This window comes from Netta rufina (genome assembly GCF_964035555.1).
Source record: "Netta rufina genome assembly, chromosome: 4".
In the NCBI taxonomy this organism is placed as follows: domain Eukaryota; kingdom Metazoa; phylum Chordata; class Aves; order Anseriformes; family Anatidae; genus Netta; species Netta rufina.
This window is the reverse complement of record NC_140127.1, coordinates 34345061-34368172: the sequence shown is the minus strand read 5'-3', so window position 1 is coordinate 34368172 and position 23112 is coordinate 34345061. Positions and strand designations below refer to the sequence as shown.

The 23112-nt window shown below is 38.1% G+C and overlaps 1 protein-coding gene across 3 annotated transcripts in view; it reads left to right on the top strand.

The window, feature by feature from the left end:
* The window catches only part of ARHGAP10 (Rho GTPase activating protein 10), a 141621-nt gene extending 119354 nt beyond the window's left edge, over window positions 1-22267 (top strand). For 2 of the 3 annotated variants that reach the window (XM_084285622.1, XM_084285621.1), the window contains 4 exons: window positions 1201-1363; window positions 11154-11285; window positions 12754-12845; window positions 21511-22267. In XM_084285622.1, coding sequence (XP_084141748.1) covers window positions 1201-1363; window positions 11154-11285; window positions 12754-12845; window positions 21511-21599 — 476 coding nt within the window. In that variant the 3' untranslated portion in view covers window positions 21600-22267. The remainder of the gene's footprint in view (window positions 1-1200; window positions 1364-11153; window positions 11286-12753; window positions 12846-21510) is intronic. The other variant, XM_084285623.1, reaches the window with a different exon arrangement.
* Window positions 22268-23112: the final 845 nt, after the last annotated feature.

Genomic DNA, 23112 nt, shown 5'->3' with positions numbered 1-23112 from the left:
CCAATAACTGTGATTGCTGTGGTTGTTCATTCTGCCCCCAAAGATTCTGGTCCTGAAGAAGCAGAACTCATACCGTGGCTGTGTAGGGTCAGCGTTATCGATTGTACTCTGGAGGGACTTGTGTGATGCTGTGGGCCATGCTCACACGTATGAGTGGGAGTAGAAAGCACAGAAGAGGAAGGATGGGGTGCAGGGAGCCATGTAAAGGGTGGTTGGAAATGACCCTTATTCCTGTTAAATATTAAAATTCTGAAAACAGCCACAGGCTCCATTTGAGACTGCGGACTCAGCTGTGCTGGAAACTTTAATGTTTGCAATTGTCCTCATTTCATACGACTCTTTTAGAGCTTGTAAAATGTGCAACTGATGTTTAAATAATTTTAAAAGGAAAAACTATGTGGTTGAAAGTTAGCTTTTCAGTGAAGAATGTGCTGTTTGGCTAGATGTGTCAGCATGGTTTTCAGTGAGCGCTGTGCCGTATCTGTATCTTTTTCGTACAGTTCATGAGATAGGAATGGTGTTCCTTTAACTTTTTCCTAAGCAATCATTTCTGAATATGTTGCCTCCTGAGTGATGTTCTAAAAGTAACCTACATAAACAAATAGTAGACCAGAATACAAAGAATTCTCTTAAAAGCAATACCCTTAAAAAGGAGTAATAAAAGTAATGTTCATGGATATCACATGTTGGTTAATGGCCTGTTGTTAGAGATCTCTGCTATTCTGACCTTTCTAAATTTCATTGTTTCATGTTTTATAGGATTGTGCTTATGGTACTTGAGAGCAATCATTTACTAAACTGTGTATCAAATTACTTTTAGAAACCGTTTTTAGAGAGGTGTACAAATGTGTACAGCCTCAACTATTTTATTTGAAGGATGCATTTGTCTTAAAACACCAACACCCCCCCCCCTCCAAACTCTAGCATTTCATCCACATAAAATACATGTTGAAAAGGGGACCAGGAATACATTGTTACATGAAGACAGCCTTGTGATAGCTATGGTGGAAACTGAGCTGTGGTACCTTTTGGGGAAATGAAGGAGGATTGCATGTCCTCCAAAATAGTCTATGAAGATTGGACAGTAAGATTACTCTTTGTACGTATTTTATGGAATTGTTACCAAAGTAGATTTGACTCTTTAGAAGAGTTTTTTAGTATCCTTCTGATTTATGTTTTTTTTTTTTTTTTTTTTTCTAGCTGACACTCACAGCTCTCCCAAAGAGGACACTCCAACTGGTAGCATGGATTCTCTTTCTTCCCAGTCTCCTACACCTGCATTCTCTAGTAGCCCTCCTGGGCTCCTGGACAGAAATCACCTTATTATGGACGGTGGAGATCTTACAGACTGGGCAACAAATCTGTAAGTAACCCAAATATTGAATATTGATTTTTCCACTAGAGTGATCAGGCATATAAAACATATTTCCCTTTTCAGTTTGGTGGCAAGTAAGTGGCTTTTATATTGCATGTAGTTGTGTTTGTTTTCTGCTACAAAAAGGTATGTGCCTACATGTAGTGGTGCAGATTAGAGGATACTTGAACACGGCTGAGTTCGTAGGATTTTTTTTTCCTTACTGAAACTTAGTGTGTTTTATTGTAACCTGTTATAAAATTTTAAATGTTTTTTATTTAGGCAATGAATACATCAGTTAGTCTTTATGGGATGTATTACTCTATGTCAAGACGGAGTAAGGTTACATTTAATGTAAGGCCATTAAGATTTAGGGCCAAATTTTGGTTTTGGATAAATGTATTTTAATGAGCGTATGCCCAGGTACTTTTGTCTAAGAATATTATCATTGTTGATCTCTTGTTGTTAACAAATTAACTGCCTGCTTTTCAATTGTAGTGCAGTATTTCTCTTTCAGTGCACTGTACATGCTCAGTTACTGAGTTACTTGAGTTCAGCAAAAATAGACATTACCGTGTTAGTGCTATCTCTGTAATATATACTCAGGTCTGATACAGGGAGCTGAACACACATTTTTTAATCAGAAGTTGAGCTTGAATTAAATTCTCTGTTTTGCCATTCATACAAACTTCAACAAATCAAGACAAAGTTTTCCAGCCTTCAGTGCCAAGAAGATGGAAGAAGCAAGTCTGGAGAAAAGATTTGTTACAGATATTTTCCATAATGGCATTTTGAGTAGCCTGTTCTGTTGATTAAGCAAGTATGTAAAATATATGTGTAGATGTATGGAACACATCAGAATATGTAGAGAGACATATAATAGGTTTATATTTCCATATGTACACGTAATTAACTGTTAATTAGAGTATTTATTAGCTATAACAATATTTTATCGTATGTATTGAAAGAATTTCAGATTTATAGATATTTACATATATGTTGCTTCTTCAGAGGATTGAAATTACTTTTTCCCTGTCTTGTAGTCCAGTGGTAGTGGGTAGGATTAAAAATAAATTGTATTTGATGAAAAGAGATGCTGTGCGAGAAACAAGTGCTGTGGAAGACATAGAACTAGAATGTCTGTGAAAGCAGGCAGAGCTAATGAGGGAACATAATGCTTAGCAAAACATTGATAATGGCACTACATAGAATAAACGAAGGAAGTATTGGCTTTATCCAGAGTATTCAGGAACTTAAGGTCTGTGGAGGAACATTGCATTTGTTTGTTTTCATGGAGAACTATACTGTAGAGCTGTTTTGGAAACTTTGATGACTTGAAGTTTTGTGCTCAGTTGGAAGCAGTCCTGTTTGGAAGGAAAAAGAAGTGTCTTGTTACGTGCATCTAAATGATTTGTCAAAAATGCTTACCTGTTTGAGAAGTCTGCATAAGAGCTACCTCCACAACAAGCCTGGACAGTGACAGAGAGTAGTCAGTGAAAGGTAGATTCTTTCTTTACTTTCTCACACTGATTTGGGCTTCTCTTCTCCTTCTAGTTCTGATGACTCAGAGGGCCTTGCCTTCACAAAACAAAACAAAACAAAACCCAGAACAACTCCATTGTGTTAATGGAAGAGGCAGGTGTCAGCGGCACAAATGGTGATCTTTGGCAGTTGCTGTGCATAATGATGTCCTGTGGACAGGCAAAGGTGGTGGTTGTCTTGGCATGGTGTAGCTGTGGTAGCTCTCATGGCTCCAGGAAATGAGGCATTGGCTGTTGAACTCCGTGTTGGTCTTAGACTGTTGTCATAAATTGGACTATCCCTGAATTATGTGAACAATCCTTTCTGTTTGTGCAGGGTTTCAGAATGTTTAACATTTTGTGCCAAGTTGGAACAAAAGAAATTCTTAACGTCTCAGTGTCTTCTCTAAAATGGTATTGCAGGTTTTCACTGAGCTACAGTAAATACCATTACTGAGCCTAGGGATGATGAAAATACAAGAGGATCTGGTTTCTCAAGTTACTGCTGATGGGTGTTACTTGTAAGAGATCAATCACTATGGAGTTATGTATCCAACAAGGTGATGGTGACTTCTTTGCAGTAGAAGAGTTGCTTGCACTTTTTCCTGGGGGAAGGATGTTGCATTGTGGGTCCAGATAGGTCAGATATTCCAAGGTAGGTTTATATCAGTAGTTTGCTCTCAGCAATAACGGGATGGATAGCAAGAATGCTTTCTGTGGTATTTGTTTTCAAGAAAGAAGGAGCGCTTTTTTTTTTTTTTCTTTTTTTTTTTTCTTTTTTTTTTCTTTTTTTTTCTTTTTTCTTTTTTTCCCCTGAATGATAGCTGTTGTCACAATGATGTTCTCTGGCAGAGTTTTTTTTGTAATGCACGCCCTTTCCTTGTCCTACCTTTAAAAGCGAAAGGAGCTACAGCTTCTAGCATGGTTAAATGGTTAAGGGAGCACCAACTGAAAGCGAATATAAATACACGCTCACCTCCTGGCTTTTACTAGGAGGGGACTGCTTGGCCAGAGTGGTGAAAGAAACTGAGAGAGCAAGGGCTATACCACAGATCTGCAATGTCTCACAAAGCCCAGACTGCTCAATTGTCAAGTCAGTGTTTAAAGATATACCATGCTTGCAGTGTGACTGAACCATGATGTTTCACATGCGCCATGTTGAAGTCCTGCTCAGCTGTTGGTTTTCATGTCTGTGTGTGTTTGCCTGATGCTAGATTTTCTTTGAAAGCCCTGTGTCGATCAGCCACATGCCCTGTGATGTTATGTACTGCTGAAGGGGCGTACAGTGATGGTTGGTTCATACTGTCTACAGCAAGAATGGTTTTTATTGGAGACTCAATTTTGCGCTTCTATCATCTTGCACACTAAACTTTTGTCTATCTTTTTCCTGAAGATAGTTTTGCCTTCACGCTTCCTAGAGCCAAATATTAAAAATAAATGTTTTATTTTTACATATAGTCTGTGGTAGGACATAGTGTTTCTCCCCCCTCCGGTCAATAGTAAAGTTACAGGGTAGTTCATTTAGCCGCAGGATTCAAACTCCAGTTGGCTCAGGAGGGACAAATTACTTTTTCTGTTTGATGGAGCAGCATCTCAGAAATGTGTATTGTTTGAAAATCACTTTCATCCAAGGATGCTTAGCACAAGCTATGTTTAAAGACTCAGACAAAAATTGGTAGTTATGATAGTGAGTTATGAAGTATTTGACCCTTGTGGTGCTCTCCACTGGTATGGGCATTTTTTCCTTTAAGGCACAGCAGCAATGGCAGTCTCAGTCTGATATTAACCAAAGCAATTACATTCCTTCTGTCTCCCTCTCTGCTTTCTTTAAGTGGCCACATGCACTTGCCCTTGAGCTACAGAATTAACATTGTTCAGCCGTCTATCTTCAAGTTCCACTGGAACCACTGTCAAAGTCCACTTTGCTCTGACAGAGCTCCAGCTGTTACTGCTTTTGCAAGGAGAGCATGTTTCAGGCTTTTTTTGGCAGACTGTTTTGGGACTGGTATAGTTTCACTAGCGGTACATTCTCAAAATGCTCATTTTTTCCCCTCAAAGCCACAGTTGGCCCTGGGGAGGGGAAAAAAAAAAAAAAAAAAAAACACAGAAAAAAAAACAACAAAACACAACAGAGTTTCCAGTTCCTTGTACATTCCTTCTGATTCAGATTGCCATTATAGCCAGGTGTTCTGAAGGTAAGCCGTGTCTTCTAAACGAAATATGTCTATTCCCATAGGTATTCTTTAGAAGCTTTCTTTGATCTGTTCCTTCTGTTATTTGAGACATTGGAAAACAGACAGTATTCCCCGCTTAAGAAATTGGCCAATACGTATAAAAAACAAACAACGTAAAGAAGAATGTACAAATACAGTGATATTTGTCATGTTGTGCCTTGGGTTTAACAAGTAGGTCAAGTATTGTAACATTTTAATCCTTTCATACAGAATGGATGTATTTTGTGAGTTGCACATAATATTATTCTGACTGGATTCAAACAAAAAAACTCTAACAAAGCAAACCTCCAAACATCTTTTATCCATTAACCATCAGTTTCACCCAGTCTGATGTCTACCCTACAGCTGCAAATTATCTTAGGGAGCGCAGACCTCAAAATCCACTCTTTGCTCCTTCTTTCAGAATTGCTTCAGTCCCTGGCTGATCAGAGGATGCGTTATTGCTAATTCCTCTTGGTGAATTTGCAACTGTAAGGAATGGAACGCGTCCTGCCACTCAAACCTCCTCACAGAGAGCATGTCTGGGGAGTGGATGGCTTGTTAAAGCAGATACATTTCTGGGCTCAGACTTAGAGTTCTCAAACTGAATCCCACCTTACAAACTGTTGTAGGTACAGTTGTAGATACAGTCCAAATACCGAAGGTACTCAAAACCCAGAGGAGAAATAGAAGCACCAATAGAAGTAACTTTTGTGAAGGTACCAGTGGCAGAGGAAATAATCCAGTGTGTTTTTTTTTTTTTCATTAGTGGGTCTCCTGACACTATATTCTGTTACAAAGCTCAGTGGTGTATGTGTCCTACATACACTATGGGCATCATTTCTGGGTTTTTAATATCCCCAGAGGCTTTCAGAATGGTGATGAGAGCTGTGCAGCATCCTGTGTAGTTCCAGGGCCTTTGAGACCACGGAAAAAAGCTGGTAGTTCTTCATGAAATCTCAGGCCATTCAAGTTCCCAGTGAACAAACAAATGTTCAAAGAGCCATAAGATGGCAAGGGAGGACAGGACAGCAATAGTGGTGTTCTGAACGTAACAGAAGTCTTCGAGATGGTTACTCATTTTCTTCGACTGCTGGATGAATTCCCATCAGCCTTATTATATCTACACCTGTAGACTGCATCATCTCTTGTCTCCTTGAAATTGAAACAGCTTATTTTTGTATTTTCTGGGAGTGCTGTGAATTTGCAATTTTATAAAAATGATAAGTGACTTCACCTTCAATGTGCTGAAAACTTTTTATATCTGATGTAGTCTTTTTTTAGTAAGGGGATGTGCTGTAACAGCTGCAGAAGGCACAGTCCAGGTATGTGGCAGTGCTCCTCACTCATTGTGCTTATTTTGCAGTTTGGTTTTGTTCAGCCGCCACCTCTTCAGTGACTCAGCAGACTGAGAGCAGGTTTAAGTGAAGCAGGCACTTCTTTTTGTATCCTTTTGTCATGCAAGCAGAGCAATAGCCCTGATTTTGTAGCTCCATTGAAATAGGCATAATGTAACTTAGTCATGTGGGTCACACAAAATAGGTTTTGCCATCTCCTTGTCTTCCTGTGGGCTGGATGTGGACAGTTAGGCTTGACAGCAGCACCTGGGTGAGCGCCAGGTAAGCAGTATGTGTGCTCACAACAGGGAGGGATGTGGACACAACCACTAGGAGCTGAAGTATCCTTTTTTTGCCTCCTTTTTTTTTCTTTTTCCATTTTATTTATTTATTTATCTTTATGCCAGGAAACACAGCCCCCAGTTTGTTTTTTTTTTTAATTAGTATCCTAAAAGGGACAGTATGCTGTAAGCTTACATATGCACATGCTTCATTTTTTGCTTTGTCTGAATTATCATTTAAAAATGCTGTAGTTTAGGACAGCTGCTGTAGAGACGTAACCTTCAGATTTACCAGACTGGCGTGAAAGATCATTTCGCTAATATGTTGGCTGCTTTACTGAGACTTCACAAGCCAAGTTTAACAAAGCCTCTATTTCAGTGTTGGCTGATGTGCTCTGTATAAACGTGGGATCAGGAGTGTTGAGTGCATATTACATATTTTACATTTGGGGGTGGAGTTTCTTTTTGGAGTGGTCATGAGTCAGGAAATTCTGTCCTTTTGCTTTGTCTCCAGCTTTGCTGCCACTGTTGCAATTTCTAGAATTTTGTCCATGCATTCTTCTACTTCCCATTCTCACCAAGGCATATGAGTTTTAACATGCAGGAATACTGTTGTCTGGTGATGGAGAGTGTTGGATTGCATATCGAATCAGAAATAGCCAATACCTGTTGTTTTATAATCAAGTCTTTTAAGAACGCTTTCATTGAGTTTATGTCAGCCAGACACTGAGATATGACAGCCATGGGGCTGCCAAACCCTTCTGTGAAACAAACATTTTTTCTTGAAGAGTTGCAGTGTAGATTCTTTTCACAGAGTCTCTTCCTTGCTCTCAAGATAAGAGGCTGCTCTTTAGCTGTGTTACCTTAGGAACCAGCCAGCTAGACATCCAATAAAATCTTGTTTTCAGGAGTTTGTTTCTGAATATCAGTACAAAATCTCTAGCTTATTTTCAGAAGGGCCATTTCCCCCTCCTCTCTTCTCCCAACATTCACCGTGCCAAACAATAGCATTTTTTCTCAGAGAGAGATGGTTATGTCAGGGTTTTTTTTTTTATTTCCCCACAGGAAATGCATTGCCTTCATTTTAGCCCTTAGGATAATGGATTTCTTCAACATACCTTCTCAAAGTTGAGATGCTATATGATAAGATACACAGTACTTTCTAATTTATCATCATCTTGATAAACAAGGCTTGCAAACCTTCACAGCAAGGTAACTTTGCTATTACAAGAATCTTTTGAAGGAGACAAAAAGAAGTTCTACTCAGTGTTGCTTACACACCACAATGTTGGAACCGATTTTTGCTATTGAGTAAAACCTTCTGTTTTAATAATAAAATTAAGTGGTTCCTGAGATAGCCAAGTACAGTAAATAAAAAAAAAAAGAGTTGAAATTCTAGAATGTGCTTTAATATTTAAAGCCATTAGAGGTTTTTTTTTCTTCTTTTTCTCAACATGGTAAAACTATTTCTGATGAAAAATGTTTTTTTCCCCTGCTGGATCGTAGACCATGATCAAGAGATCTGTAACCACGATCTGAAAGTGACAGGCGAATTGAGGAGCCATACTGCAGTGCTTTTGCTACAGCTGAAATGTATTAAGTGAATTAATCAAAAAGTGGGGGAGGGAGCAGTCCAGGGCTTCACGTACCTGCGCTTCTGGAGGGTTTTTCCTCTGTTGAAGTTGCTCAGATTTAGTAGAAAATCTGCCTGTTTTTCCACATTTTTAAATGATGCTGCCTGACAAAGGACAGTGTAGTCTTGCTAGCTGATAGGTTACTGTACTTCTTGAGTCTGCGTAACCTGAAAAAATAAATGTGCCATGACATGGATCTGAACACTTGATTTCATCCTCTTTTCCTTTCTTTGCACACATTCTCTGATCCTTCCTTCTTCCCTTCCTGTTTCAAAGAGAAACCAGCTGTGATATTCTAAGTATTCTTACGAATGACTGCTGCTTTCCTGGATCAGAGGGTATCTTTGGTAGGGGGTTCTGAATGTTATTTGGAAATCATTAATCTGGTGTCTAAAACATGGCCAGTATGTGTTGTCCTAGAGCTGATCATGTAAGTTGCACAGACAAATATGATGTGCATTTCAAAGAAATAGCTAATAAATAGAAGGTTTTCATATTCATTTGTTGAAAGGCAAACAATGCCAAATCTGAGGTATGAGTTATAGAAGAATATTCTTCACTTGTGATCAGTTTGAATTGGTGACTCTTTAATAATCTTTGGCATTACGTTTGGAATATTTTTTCTTCTATTTTCTGTAATTTTACAAGTTTCAGAAACAAGCTTTACCCAGTCTCAATTTTGGAGTGGATTGAAGAGACAAGGGAAAAAGCACAAGGGAAATGATCTTTCTTTAAATATCAGGATTGCTTTAACTCCAATCATTTAGTCTGTGCAAGTAGGAAATGTTTTTTGCTATTCATTTTTTGAAAACCCTTTTTGTCTTAGGTTCACCTATTCTAATGAGCTAAAATTAATTTTAGACATATACATTTTATGCGTAATGATGGACAAATAGTCTACGTTCTAGCAAATTTTATAAACCTTGAAGTATCATTAAATTGTGTTTTTATTTACAGTATTTGGAACAAATAATACAAATGCTGGTGTTTGCTTTTTGTTTGTTATCTTCAAACGAAGTCTTACAGTTGAAGGTTTTTGTTCTACCTAGGGAATATTTTTCAATGATTACATAAAAATGGAAAGAAAACAACATGTTAAAGTAAGAGTAAAACCTCAAATTAGGTAGATGCTGGTTTTCAAAAGAACGTAATTATTAAAAGATGTAAATAAATGTGTAGTGCAAGATTTAAGAATGGCTAAGCAGAATAGACATCCTCTTCCCAAACATAAGCAAGAAATATGTTTCTAGTAAGTACAGTCCAGCTTTTCATTCAGTTTACTACCTATGATTCCTTCCTTTATTTGGTAAATCTGATAGTTTTAAAAGCAGAACATGTTTTGATAAACCCTTCTCACTGTGATGCCAGGACATTTAAGTTTCATTTTTATTAGTGGAATTAACTGCAGAATGCTGTTTTCATATACTTTGAATTCCAGTTTTCATCCAAATGCAGTCTGACACAGATCCAAACTAAAAATTATTGTCTTGTTAAATAAAGAATGTGCCATTCATCATTTTATGATGCAGTAAATTTAAAAATTAATAATCAAAGTAAATGTCTGCTTAACCTTGTAATTGCTAGAATGAAAATGAGCTGTATTGGCTAGCAGAATTAGTCTGTAAAAGTTGTGCTTGTTTGTAAAACACTATACAAGCCAAAAAAAATGATCGTTTCTTCTAGAAATTAAATATCCCAATGAGTAAGAAGATGAAAATCTGCTACATAAGTTGAATTTCCTGCATTCTTTTATTCTTATATTCGTAAGTGGAGTGACTGCTGATCTTTTTTTTTTTTTTTTTTGGCTTCTGGTCAATTCACCTTGATTAGGTGTGCATTTACACCCCCATCAAATCCTTCTTGACTGTTTTCCCAGATTTTGGTGGTACTTGGCAGATTTATATCTAAAAGGTTAATCTTGGAATAAGTCTAGCTGATAAATGCTGTATCATGAAGTCCATACTTCTGAGTGATGATTTCTGCGTGGAAGATGTGTGTGAACCATTTTAATTCTATTTCTGCTTGGAAACTGCTTGGAGTCCAGCTCCAAAGATATGTTGGTATGAAGTCTTTAGATAATTTGTTTTTTTTTGCCCATACAGAGGAAGAAAGCCTTCCAGTGTTGGAACATTTTAGTTTCTTAAGTTGTAGGACTAGGAGCATCGTTTATATTGGAAAGTACCTTGTATATTTTTTTTCAGTGATAAAAAAAAAGTTTAGCTGCTTTAGCTGCTATTTATTCTTCTCTTTTAGCAACTATAAATTCAGCCATTAATTTAACACGTTTTTGAACAGCGTGCTCACGAGGACAGTCACTGAGGCAGTACCTGTGCAGTTATGCGAACAAGATCTCATTCCAGAGCCAGCATCGTGATCCCAGTGTTGTAACAGCTGCAGCCTCTTTTGAAATCTTCCAGTTGCACATGGCTTAGTACAGCGCTGAGAAGATTTTTAAATAGATTCATCAAAACTTGTAAAGACAAAGTGGCAGCTCAAATAATAGCCTGCTATATGCAGTTTCATTGTATCTGTCTTTATTAGATAAGGAATGTGGAATTTTGCCTTGTTATTGGTTATGTCATACATCTCAGGTAATTTGTCCTTGCTTAGGATGTAGGGCATATAGGAAAAACGCTTTCAAGGAGGAAATGCAGAAACTCGACGACCATGTCTGGAAAATCACCTCAGCCTTGTTACTGGTTTTGAGTTTGAGGATCTAACTAGTTAGTCTAGTTATAAAGATTCAAACATTTTTAGTATGAAAAGGAATTTTATTCACCTCATTAATTCTGCCTTGAAATAATTTCCCCTTAGTTCTGGTCAAAGCCGCCCATCGATGGTCTCGTGGATGAACACTCCAAGCACTAACCCAGTTGCCACAAACACTACACCATCTGCTTTCTCCTTCCCTAATCCTGCCACTGGGAGTGACAGAGCAGTGGAAAGGTACGACGCACTCTTCAATGTTTGCTGGTTATTTAATTGCTTCCTTTTTTCTGTATTCTTTTTTTTTTTTACAAATGGCTAATTTATGTCTTCCGCAGTAAGTGGTTATCTCAAATCAGGAAATGCAGCCTTTGCAATGTCTACAGAATAAAATAATGGACTACTTTGTATTATTTTTCCTTTAAGCACCTTCTTGTAGACGGCACCTAGATTGAGCCAGTGACTTGTTGGTCAATGCAAACAGACTTTGATGGAGGTGATTGATTAGGTCCCTCTCTACGGCAATGATTCTTTAGCTTACTATATTGCTTATAGTGTCTTTTAAAATACAGATCTGTTTTTTCCCTAACCACCCATGTCAAATTTAAGTTTCTCATCCTAGCCTTCTTGACTTTGAAATACTTTCTCATATCTTTATCTTTATCTGTGGTTTCATTCTTTTCTTTCACTCTTTTGGCCTGCTTTTATTCTGTCCTGTTTTTCCTTCCTTCCCTGTTGTCCACCTTTTGAAGTGTTTTCACTTCTTCCTTCGAAGGTCTTAGCTTTATTCCTACAAGTTCAATAAATTTGCTTTTCAAAATAAAGTAGCTGTGTATATTTATGAATTCTTTCCAACACTTTGTAACAAAATTCAATTTTTCCTCACTGTTGACATTCTGTACCAGAACTGCATTGTCTATTTGACTGTAAGTTTCTTGGGGCAGGGAAAATCTTTCCCAGTGTTTTATTTTGTTGTTGCCAGGGCTCAACAAAAGATGAGTTATTGGTGTGGGTGCTTTGTCTAAACAAAGCATAGGGCAGCAACAAACTGTCAGTTTTGCAAAGGCGTGATTAAATAAGATGTGCCAAAAATACTTACGTATTCAAAGTTCTCTGCTATGGTACTTGGAGGAATGAGTATTTTGGAGAAATTCATATTAATGGTTAATTATTGAGCATCCTAGTAACACCTCTAAAAGACTATCTGAAGTTTTATAAACCTTATTATGATGAGGACAAAATAGCATGCTCAGTGGTCTAACAATGTATTGTAAAAAAGTAAAAATAAAATAAGTTCAGTAAAGATTTCTGTACAGTATTAGTGAAAAGCTGAATTGCAAAGACCATGAAGAAACATTTTGGAAGGTATAATGATTAGTCTATAAATTAAGTATAGTGTGCTTTGCCTACTATTGATTTCACTGCTGATTAGCACTTGGCAATATTTTAGCTGTAGTCGAAAGTCACGTTTAGCTATCATAAAAATAAGTGCATAAAACTGGAAGTATGATATTCAGAAATGCCAGCAGTAAGCTGTGAAGCTTCAGCTTTGGCATTTGTGTGTATGAATTAGAAGCCTGCGATGATGCATGTGAGACTGAGTTTAAAGTTTTAGTCATCTAATGAGAATGGAGAGAGAATGGTTGAGAAAGGAGGGTGTTGTCATTAATAGCCCGAAGTAACTGTATTTCTTAATTTCATTTTTCAGTGTTGCCCACCGAAAAGCAAGAGCAGTTTATCCATGCGAAGCAGAACATAGCTCTGAATTATCATTTCAGATAGGAGCGATTTTTGAAGATGGTAAGTACTTATTGAGTGAATATAAAGCAATGAAAAACAAACTGACAAAACTGTTTAAATTGCTTTGGATAAAAATACAGGCATAACTGCCGTTCTGCCCATGTTGATGATGGCAAACAGTGACGCAGAAGATTTCTGGTACATAGAAGCTGCTTTAATGTAAATTAAAGCAGTATGAGGTAATGCATTTGCTTCAGGTGAGCAGACTCTTTCAGTTGGTTTAATATTTCAGCAGTGTTTAAATGTGTGTTGCAGTAGGAAAAAAAAAAGTTGCTCAGCAATGCAGAAATGGACATCTTGGCCTATGGAACTGTGTTTTTCAATGTGGACTATCTTTGTAAGATACCAAGGCTTTCATTTAAAGAAAAAAAAATCCACTTAAGGATTTTCAAGCAGGTAAATCAGGTGATCATTGCAGAGAAAAGGGCATGTTTAGTCTTCTAATGTATGTTTGTACTTGTAGAAGGAATGAATTTGCAGAATGAAGGTCTATGTTTAAAAATTTCCGTGGAGGCAAATGTAGTATTGCATATGAACATCCAGAAAAGTGATTCCTGAGCTCAAGACTATGTTGAAATTCCTCAGTTAGCTTCCATAGCTCTACTCTCCAGCATCTGCACAGGGGCTTTGAACTGACAAGGAATGGTTTTAGTTTTAAAACCTTATGCCAGTGACTGCTGTAATACAAATTCTGAAGATACAGAAGAAGATACTGGAGCTTAGTTTCTTCATACCATTGCATAAGAAAGAGATAGCATGGAATGGATCAACAGGGCCTGGACAAATTCAGCAATTCTTGTTACTGGAATGCAATTTAATAATGATTCTAAGCAGAAATTAATTCATAGCAGGAGCAGTGTAAGACTGTTGTTTGTTACAAGGCCTCGATAAGTTGCATTTGTACTGAAAAACAAAAGACTTTTAAGTTCAGCCAAATCCTCATCCAAGTTTTGTGCAGACTGAGGGTTTCAAAGTCATTTGTGAATTGCGTTCTTAAGATCCTCGTGAGTACTGAGACTAGTATTTTAGCCTTTCAGCCTGTCTAGAGGCAGAAGGGGGTGTAGTGAGGGGCATACTTGCCTCTAAAGAATCTGGAAATTCTGCAGCGATGCCAGTTTTCTTCTCGTCCATTGCCAGCTTGCTACTAGGTCCGAAATCTGATATGTTCTTTCCAGAGGTAAAGTGGTATTTAATTCTGCATGACCAAACACACTTTGGGTATGCACTGCCCAGTTGTTCAGATACCACATGTGAGAATCTTTGTTTGGATATCCAGTAAGGAGGAGTAGCCCAAATTCCCAGTTTATATCCAGCAAGAAAAAAAGTATAAGTCAGAAACAGCTGGAAAAAATCAACCTGCAGGCATTAAAAGGCTAACTAAATGCATCCTGTTAACTCTGTTAGTACTGGATCAGAAGTGTCTATGTGAAATTTCTCTTCCTACCCTACAACCCCAACAGAATGTTTCTGTTTTTTCTAACAAGCAGAAACAAATGAGCAAAGCTCAGCAGAACCTTCTTTTTTCAGTATTTATAACAACAACAAAATGGCACAAACATAGACATCTCCTTCCACTTCTTTGTGAACCGTAATTTAAAGCAGACAGATCATAAGGACATTCCTGTCCTCTGTCTTCTCCCAAATAAATAAATAGTAAGCCTAGTCCAGAGTTCACTTTTTTTTTTTCAGTATAAAGTGGTCTGAGGTTCCACGAAGTTCCTCCCTACCCACTTTAGAAAATCGTACTTGGTGTTTCCTATTAGATAACTGCCTTGCAGGCAGATCACGTCTGAATCAAGTTAGGTGGGAAATCTTTTTAAAATGAATTAGCTAAATGATTGCTCTTTTTAAAGTCTCTTACAGCAGTTATTTTAATTTAAGTTTTTTAAAACATGACTGATAGGGATCTTCAGCAGACGTAAAATTTGTGTACAGGAAAAAAATTTGGTGCATAGAGGAAAAGATCTGGTGTGTAAAAGACAGGCATTTCTAATGGAGGACATTAAGGGTTGTACACCTGTTGTGCTGGCATTGGAGAAAAAAGTCTTGCAAGAAGCAGTTGCTTCTGTATCGTGTTTGTGTGACAGCAATGTTGAGATTCTTTTTTGTGTGAAGAGATTGCTAGATGTTATAGCAAAGCTACCATGTTTTTGGTACATTGCAACCTTTACAGCTTTTCAACTAAAGTCTCAGATTGTCCAAGAACAAGTACTGAATTCGTCTCTTTGGCAGCACATGGAGAGATTTTTCAACTCTATTTTTCCACACCATCTTTACAAATAAGGTTGGAAGCTCAAGTAAAATAAGGTTGGACTGCATTTTAAAATCCTAATTGTAGACTTCAATGGGGAAGATCATGGTTCCTTAAATACATTTATTTTGATTTATTCTGCTGATTCCTGCTTATTTTGGAGGTGATGTCCTTGCCCCACAGCACTTCCAGCATAGGGTGGGTTGTGGATTGGCAGACAAAAGGAGGAGAGCCTGCAAGCAATAAAGGCAGTAATTGGACATATGTAATAACTAAATATTCATTCCATAACAATTTGTAGTAGGTTATTATGGATAGGCTCTGTCACTATGAAAAGGTGTTCCCATTAAAAGTGCAGACCAGTCTCCATATTTGAAACCACTGAAGTGCCTTCACATGGGCCTTTTCTTTTTGCATTAGACACCCTTGTGTCTATGCTAGAATCAAATTCCAGTGAATCAATTCAGGTTCTTCAGTTACTCAATTTAAATTCCCATATGCCCTAATAAAGCCCCCAAATGAAGAATTAAAGTAATAATACATCAATTCTGCAGCTCTACCAATAACCTTAACTATCAAAGTGACAACGCATCAATCAAGTTGACATACAGCTAGTATCAACCATTAAAGTAACTGTTAAATTAATGTCTACTAAAAAGTGCTGCTTCCATTAGTGAAGATTTTATCCATCTCTCCTTTCTCCACCCCGCCTGTCTCACTTTTCTAATCCTGTCTCTTTCATCTCTTACTGTTTGTATGTTGAGTTTTTTCCTTTCTCTTCACTCTGTTCTGCTTTGTTTCTTGCACTTTTTCACTTCCTTTTCCAATTCTTCTGCTTTGTCTCTCTTGGTCTGTGGATGTTGATTGCAGTAGTTCTCTCTCTGTTATTATCCTGGATGAATCTTTCTGGCTGCTCTAGCCTGAGACAGGATAATGGTATTTAGTGAGGTACAGTCTTGTGCCTGTCATAGCTACTAAATGTACTATTGGTGCAAGCAGGGAAGAGTTTAACCTTTACTCCTGCCTCCATTTCCTTTATCTAAGTGGGGGAAAAATACTGGTTTTGCAGGCTGACAAGGTTAGATTTAGTAATATTTTATATTGAGCTTTACTTCACCTCATAGGAATTTGTACAGAATCCGAATATTTGCATATTGTGGTGTTTTCTTTATTGCATGCACATTGTGCTAACCCAAATCTCAGTCTTGTTATTAAAGTGCTACAAAATATAAATGCAAAGGCACCATTTGGTAAGAAAAAAAAAAAAAAAAAGAAAAAAGAAAACTTTTCTATTTAATTGAATTGTGTAAGAAAATGAATAATGTAATCTGAACAATATCCACTGCTTTTTTTCCCCTCCGTCTTCAATTCAATTTACCTTAGGCCGTGCCAATATCTTTATTTCCCAGTTGCTACAGTCTATATTACTGATAGCACATAACACTATAATTCAGGTGGTTAGAGGCAAAGCTTGAAGACTTTGCAACTGGAAAAGGGCACATATGGGAAGAAGCGGAGTACGATCTGAGACTGAGAGACATACACCAGTCGTATGTATATTTATATTTGGTTCAAGCAGTTATTCCCAATGATCATGAAAAGAATAATCAGACTGCCTGGCATTGAAACTTTGCCAGCCTTGCAGCCAAGTGTTATTTCTGGTTCTTAAAAGAGACTGCTTAGAAATGGGAATTTCACTGGGGAGAAGTGTTTTAGATAGGGTAAGTGCTGTTTACACAACAAAATTCCTTGTCAGTATCGCTAGCAGTTCTACAAAAACTTGTCAAGATAGCTCTCATCAAAGCTTTTCACAATTTTTAAAATAACATTTTAGGGGAGAGAGAATGTGGGGAAAACCAGGAAAGTTTTTTGTTACAGTAATTTTCCTTAACAAAGGTGTGACACCCATTGTCGCTACCAAGCGCAGTAGGAACACAAAATCAGTGTTCACGCAGCCATTGTTATCCCCCTCTATCCTTCCTACTGTACTTAAGTGCCACCCTTAGTTAATCTGCCCGGTTTCGACTCCAAGGCACACTCTTCTCTTTTATTCACGCGGTGGCTTCTGGACTTTCTTTGTGGTATTGACAAATGAAGGATTTACATCAAAGAAAAGTACTACTCCCAAAATGCTATATTGCACTGAATGTGCAAATAATTATTTTGTTGAAGTAAAAATGAGAATAAAGCCACTTCTTTGTACTCCTTTCATCTGTGGATTTCAAAGCACTTAGGAGCATTCATGTGCATTAACTATCTCCATTTTACACCCAGAGAAACTGAGTGTTCAGGCTGTGGACAGATGTTCTCCTTTTCAGATCCCTCCATACCACTGAGAGATAAGTCACCTCGAACTACTGCTGAAAGTTAAAACTGCAGCTTCACCAGTAAAATGTACCAGATAAGTACTGCCAAATTCCTGCTGACTGCTAGAAGTTTTGAAAAGCCACTGAAGGCAGTTTGACCTTTTACTGTCTGACTTTGCCTGATACAGAGAAGGGAAGAGTTCCTCCTGGCAACACTGTTGTGGAAGCAGTGGTCCCCAGAAGATAAATGTTAATGGCGAGCTGAGTGTTGAAATGGGAGGTGTTTAAACAGATGTGTATTACCTCGTAGCTGGTGTGTGTGCAGGACTATCAGAGATGCTCAGCTGACAGATGGGATGGGAGGCAGCTCACGACTAAGTCCCAAGTCTCAGGTCTTTAGTTTAATCTCCTGGTGAAAAAATGGCCAAGAGGATTGAGTTCTATAGTGGTGTACTTTGGTGTTGCAGTGGTTTTAGCAGTGAGATTTTTGTTGCCTACAAAATGAAGCTTGTGGAGTCATTACATTTTTGGTAAAGTAGTCCATCAGAAAGGGAGGCCCTCTTGTGCCAGGCATCATGCATGTTAGATTTCCTTCCTCTTTTCCTCTTCCTCCCAACACAGCTAGTTTCCAGAAAGGAAACAGGTTTTTCAGTGCCTGATTCAGTCCTGCTGAAGTTAGTGGCACCTAGCATTTCCGCTGTGGAAATGAGTCTTGGTTTCCTTTGTTTTGGGGACCCAGGAAACTTCTGAGTTGCCAAAGCAGAACAGTGTCTGCTGTAGCGAAGTCCATCAGCACTGTGTCTCTGGGAAGAGCTGCTTGCAAACGTTATCTATTCACAGTTAGATAATCTAACATGGGCAATATCGAAGCTATTTCCTGTGGAGAATACAGAAAAGTAAGAAGGAATGCTGTGAAGGCCAAGCTAATCTTTCCGTGTTTCTTGGTGAGATGAAATCAGAGAAGCCTTACTTAGAGATCACTGCAAGTTGAAAGTCTGTTGATTTTGTTTGTCCCCCTGCGTTTGGGGTAATTGCTGGGTAGCACTTGCAGTTACAGTAACAGTCAGACGTCCTACTGGTGTACAGTTTGCTTCCACTAGAGCGAGACTGGGCTGCTCAAATGGCCTTGCAGCAGGTACTGAGGAAGCTGTCATCCCACCCAGGGCTCTGAAGTCTGCTGCTACTTCCACAGTTCTGAGCTTTGATGGTTGTTCTTTGATTGCTCTTGTTGTGCAGTCTTATGCCCTCGTTACACCTTGCTGTGCCATATGTAATTCTCAGCTCTTTGCTCCCTATCTCTTACACTACAAATGTTTTCCCTTCCCTTCCTTTCCCTTTCTTTCCTTGTAGAAGCCTTTCCTCTAGCCAACATATGACTTAGTCCTATAGGATGTTTGGTCAACTAATGAATCGCAGTTTTAAGGCCAAATGTGTTGTTTCTGCAGCAAGGTATTTTTAAATGAGGCAAGCCTGAGAAAGTGCTAAGAACTGTAATCGTTGTTGATAGAGAAGAAATGACAGAAAGGGGGCACTTCTCTTGAGCAGGCTATTTTTCAGAAATAGCCTCTGTCCTCCGCTTACGAGGAGCTGTGCGTGATAGTGGAATGCCTTTTGTCTTGTAAAGGTTTCTTTTTTTCTTAAACAAGTGCTTTTGTATACTATACTTTAGAATTGATAAAGAAAAACAGGATCATTGGAATTTAAAATAGCTTCACATTTGGTTAGCTTCCTCATTAATATCTTTTGGCCACAGAAGTCAACGATGTACACGGGTATCTTAATGTGCGAGGTGATTTGAAAGGAGGCACAACTCTTACCCAACTTGTAATTGCTGCAGCTGCTGAATATTAAGAATTACTTCTGGGTGCATTTTTTTTTAAAGGCTTTTCTCTAGAAACGGTGATATTAGGTGTAATCCGTGTGGTAGTCCTTTCTTCTGTCTTCAGAGAGTGTACGAGACACTTGTACTAAGAAAGTCGTGAGGCCCTGAGCTGTGTGTAAAGTGAAGTGTAGTGTTTAGTTTTGCAAGCACAGAGCTCAGCTCTACCATCTGTCTGGCCTTCTAGGGTGACAGTGGGATTTGTTGCTCAAGTCCAGTTACTCAGCCATTACGCTGAGTATCTGGATGTGCTACAGTATGAGGAGTTCACTATTAGATTAGCAAACTTGTTTAGAAAATACTTCTGAAATTTGCTGCTGTGTCAAGCCAAGTGATTCTGTATAGTTTGATCATTTTCTCCTCTGGGTGAATTTTAGGGTCCTGTCCAGTGTGATCTCTTCAGATGAGGGCTACCCTTGCTTTTAACAGGCTTTGGTTCATAGACACTAACATGCCAGTAATGTTTATCCTCTCGTTAATGTAAATTGGCTCAAGCATATTTTGGGTTGAGCTCCAAAGGACAAGCAGAAATTAGTTGCAGTTCTTCTGGTTGATTTTCTTTCTAATCTGCCATTTTTGGGAGTTTCTTTCCTGTAAAACAGATGTGCTCTGCAGGCAAGGGATACTTTAGGGAGAGGCTGGGCTGCCACTGGAGCTGCTGGCGTCTTTGCTCGCTAGGGTGGAATTAGTGCTTCTGGAGGGAGGTTTGTGGTGGTGTCAGCACTGCAGCTCTAAATGCGTGTGTACTCTGTAATCATGGAATAAAAATGACAAAGGGAGAGGAGGGCCTGCTAATTACTAATAGTATTGTAAGTTACTGTAAGTCACTGTGTGTGCAGAGATCCTAAAAGGTAATTTTCAATGTGCTTTTTCCTTGGGAATCTTTCTATCAAGCACGTTCATTATAAATATGTGCTCAGACTTTTGTTCGGTATCATTTGATAGCAGTTTTCTCTTCTGAATGTTTAAGTCCCTTGCAGAGATAGCTGTTGTTTAGGCTGTGGTTTCTGAGCACAGCTTCTAGCTTCACAGCCTGGCAGTGATAGGACGCAGGGAAAAAATAAGGGAAAACATCTTTTAGGTGGTCAAATTTAGAAACTTTTAATGTTTTTGAAAGTGAGACTTAACGTGTTGCTCTCTTTTAACTGTTACTTCCCTGATTTCTAGAAGGCTACAAATATCTTTTGCCAAAGTGTTAATGTGTTTTAAATAAAGCACTGACATGGCTGGCAGCATATTGCAGCATTTCTCTGATCATTTCCCTAAACAATGTCTGTCTCAGAAGCACTGTGAGGATAAATTAATATGGTAGAGAACATCGTAGGTCACTAAAGGTGTGGGATCTTACAATTGTGTAGGTAAGTAGATACCTGTGCTGTGTTCTTATAAGAAATTTGATAGGGGGATTTGAGAACTTTTTAGTCTATTTTCAAAAAAAAAAAAAAAGAAAAAAAGAAAAAAAAAAAAAAAAGAGGATAATGCTTCTTTTTTATCTTCCTGTCAAATGAGGTCAGAAATACATGGGTAACCAGACTTGGGTCTGTTGCTCACAGAAGTACTTCTGGATCATTTAGAGACTGAGCTGTAACTTCTCTTATTTATGTTCATGGATATTGTTGCATTAACGTTCGTACCCGCAGTAGCAAATACTTAGGATGGCAATAAGAGGCAAGGCTTATCTTGCCTTTTCAAGCCTTTCCTTCATGTTTTGTGAATAGCAGGGATGTGTTTGCATTTCAGAGAGACAATATAACCAGAAGAATGATTTAGATTTTGTTCATTGGTCTTTTCCAATAGAAGCCCTTACTCTGTGGAGAAATGGTACCTGAAGTGAGATCTGACTCTTTCCTGTGTTTCTGGGCTTCCACCACTTCTGCCCAAGACAGATTTTTGGTCTTGCATTGCTTGCAGATTCAGAAATTGTTTCCAACTGTTTGATAGGAGTGATTTCTCCCCCATAGCTTCTAGATTTTGTTTTATAAACCTGTTCTTTCCAAGTTCCAGTAGCTAATTGTTTCCTTAATGTAATCTCCTATACCTAAAAGCAGAAGATCCTACAAGTATTTAAGTTAACCATCCTCATCATTTTTCCTAGCCAGATTGTCAACCTGGTGATTGCAGGAGACTGGTTGTTTTTATGGATTCATTGCACAGTGTCATGGAGCTAAATGTGAGAGTACTATTCCAAGCATAAAAAGATACAGTAATTCTTTTCCTTTTCTTTTACAGTGCAATTTTCCAGAGAACCAGGATGGCTAGAAGGCACTCTAAATGGCAAGAGAGGACTTATTCCACAAAATTATGTTCAGTTTTTATAGCTTTATGCATTGAACGCCAAGAAGGTGTACATGGTATCCATGGATTTTTGTTATAGTCACTTCTCTCTACTTTTGTGACTGCTTTTAATCAACGAAGAGCCTGATTATGGGTTGAAGATCCCAATCTGTATAAAGACATTAAGTGTTGCCAAATATGAATTAGAAACAAAAGATTCTTTAAGGGTTGGAATGGGTGGGGACAGGACAGTTGGATGGAGGGATAATTTAATTTTTTAATGTTTTCGTTTTTTTCAATTGTAAAGAACCATAGCGGTATGTTTGTTTGCAAGACAACTAGCATTTTCTAGCATTTTAAGTCAAATACTTGGTTGATCTGTAACTCAGCTATCAGTTGAAGATGATTTTTAAAACCTTAGTGTCCTGGAGATTATGCATCTATATCCAGCCTTTTTAACAGAATGTTATTTGAGATTGGAAAACACTGTTGGATAAAAAAGCTATAGTGCTGACACTTAAATTATATTTCAAAGTGGAACAGACAATATGGAACAGACATATTGGTAAGTAAAATGATAGGTATCAAGACATGACATTTTTCAGATGTCTTCAAAGAATACGTTCATTTATGTTATGTGTGTGACTTCATTTATTTTATAAAGGTAAGACACAAGAACCTTTATTACAGGCTCCTATATGTCATGGTTCCTTTGCTACTCAAAAATATCACTGTAAATGAAATAAAATGTCATTTGCTATTTGACCTCAGTCGTTCCTTAGTTGGAGAATATTTTGCTCTGTTTCAGTAAGTTATGACATGAAATAATTATTGGCAGCTCTTTGCAGTCAGTCACAAACAGGCTCTAAAATGGATGGGGATCTTTCGTCATTCAAAATAGGCAACTGCAAGCATAAGCCAAAAGGAAAAGAGAATCTCTGGCTGTGATCCTTGTGCATCCTGGAGGCATCGTGCATTTTATCTGCTGTCTATCTGTCTGGCTCCTCCTTGAGCTTCCCTTTCTTCCTCCCCCGTAATTGTAGATTGTAAGGTCTTAATGAGACTTCACAGTATCAGAGTCCTCAAGAAGCTGCCTCGGTATTTGTAGAACTATCTGAGTAGTAAAAGAGTTATCTGTGATCATAGAAAAAGCTTCCAGAAATCTTGTGGTGTATAAATCTGTGCCCTGTGATAAAAAAGCTACGTGCAGTTTGTCATTAATCTTTGTATTTTACTCTCCTTCAAGTAAGACCCTCTGGGAGGCAGAGGAGTGGATGCAGGGAAATCTGACAGGGTGGCAAGTTAGTACAGGCTCAGATATTTGTTAGATTGGACTCCATGGATTTTGAGTCATTTACAGCAGATACTCACTTCACTTGCAAGTTTTTCTAACTAATGTGATTAGTAAATCAGTTAATGGCTAATGCTGCCTTAAGGTTGGGGTGTTTTTTTCCCCCTAAGATTTAACTTCATACCAATATTTTGTTCCTTTGCCCAGACTGTATAGACCGTTGGAGTATGCACAAATCATTTCCAGATGGAGCAATGGTGGGCCAA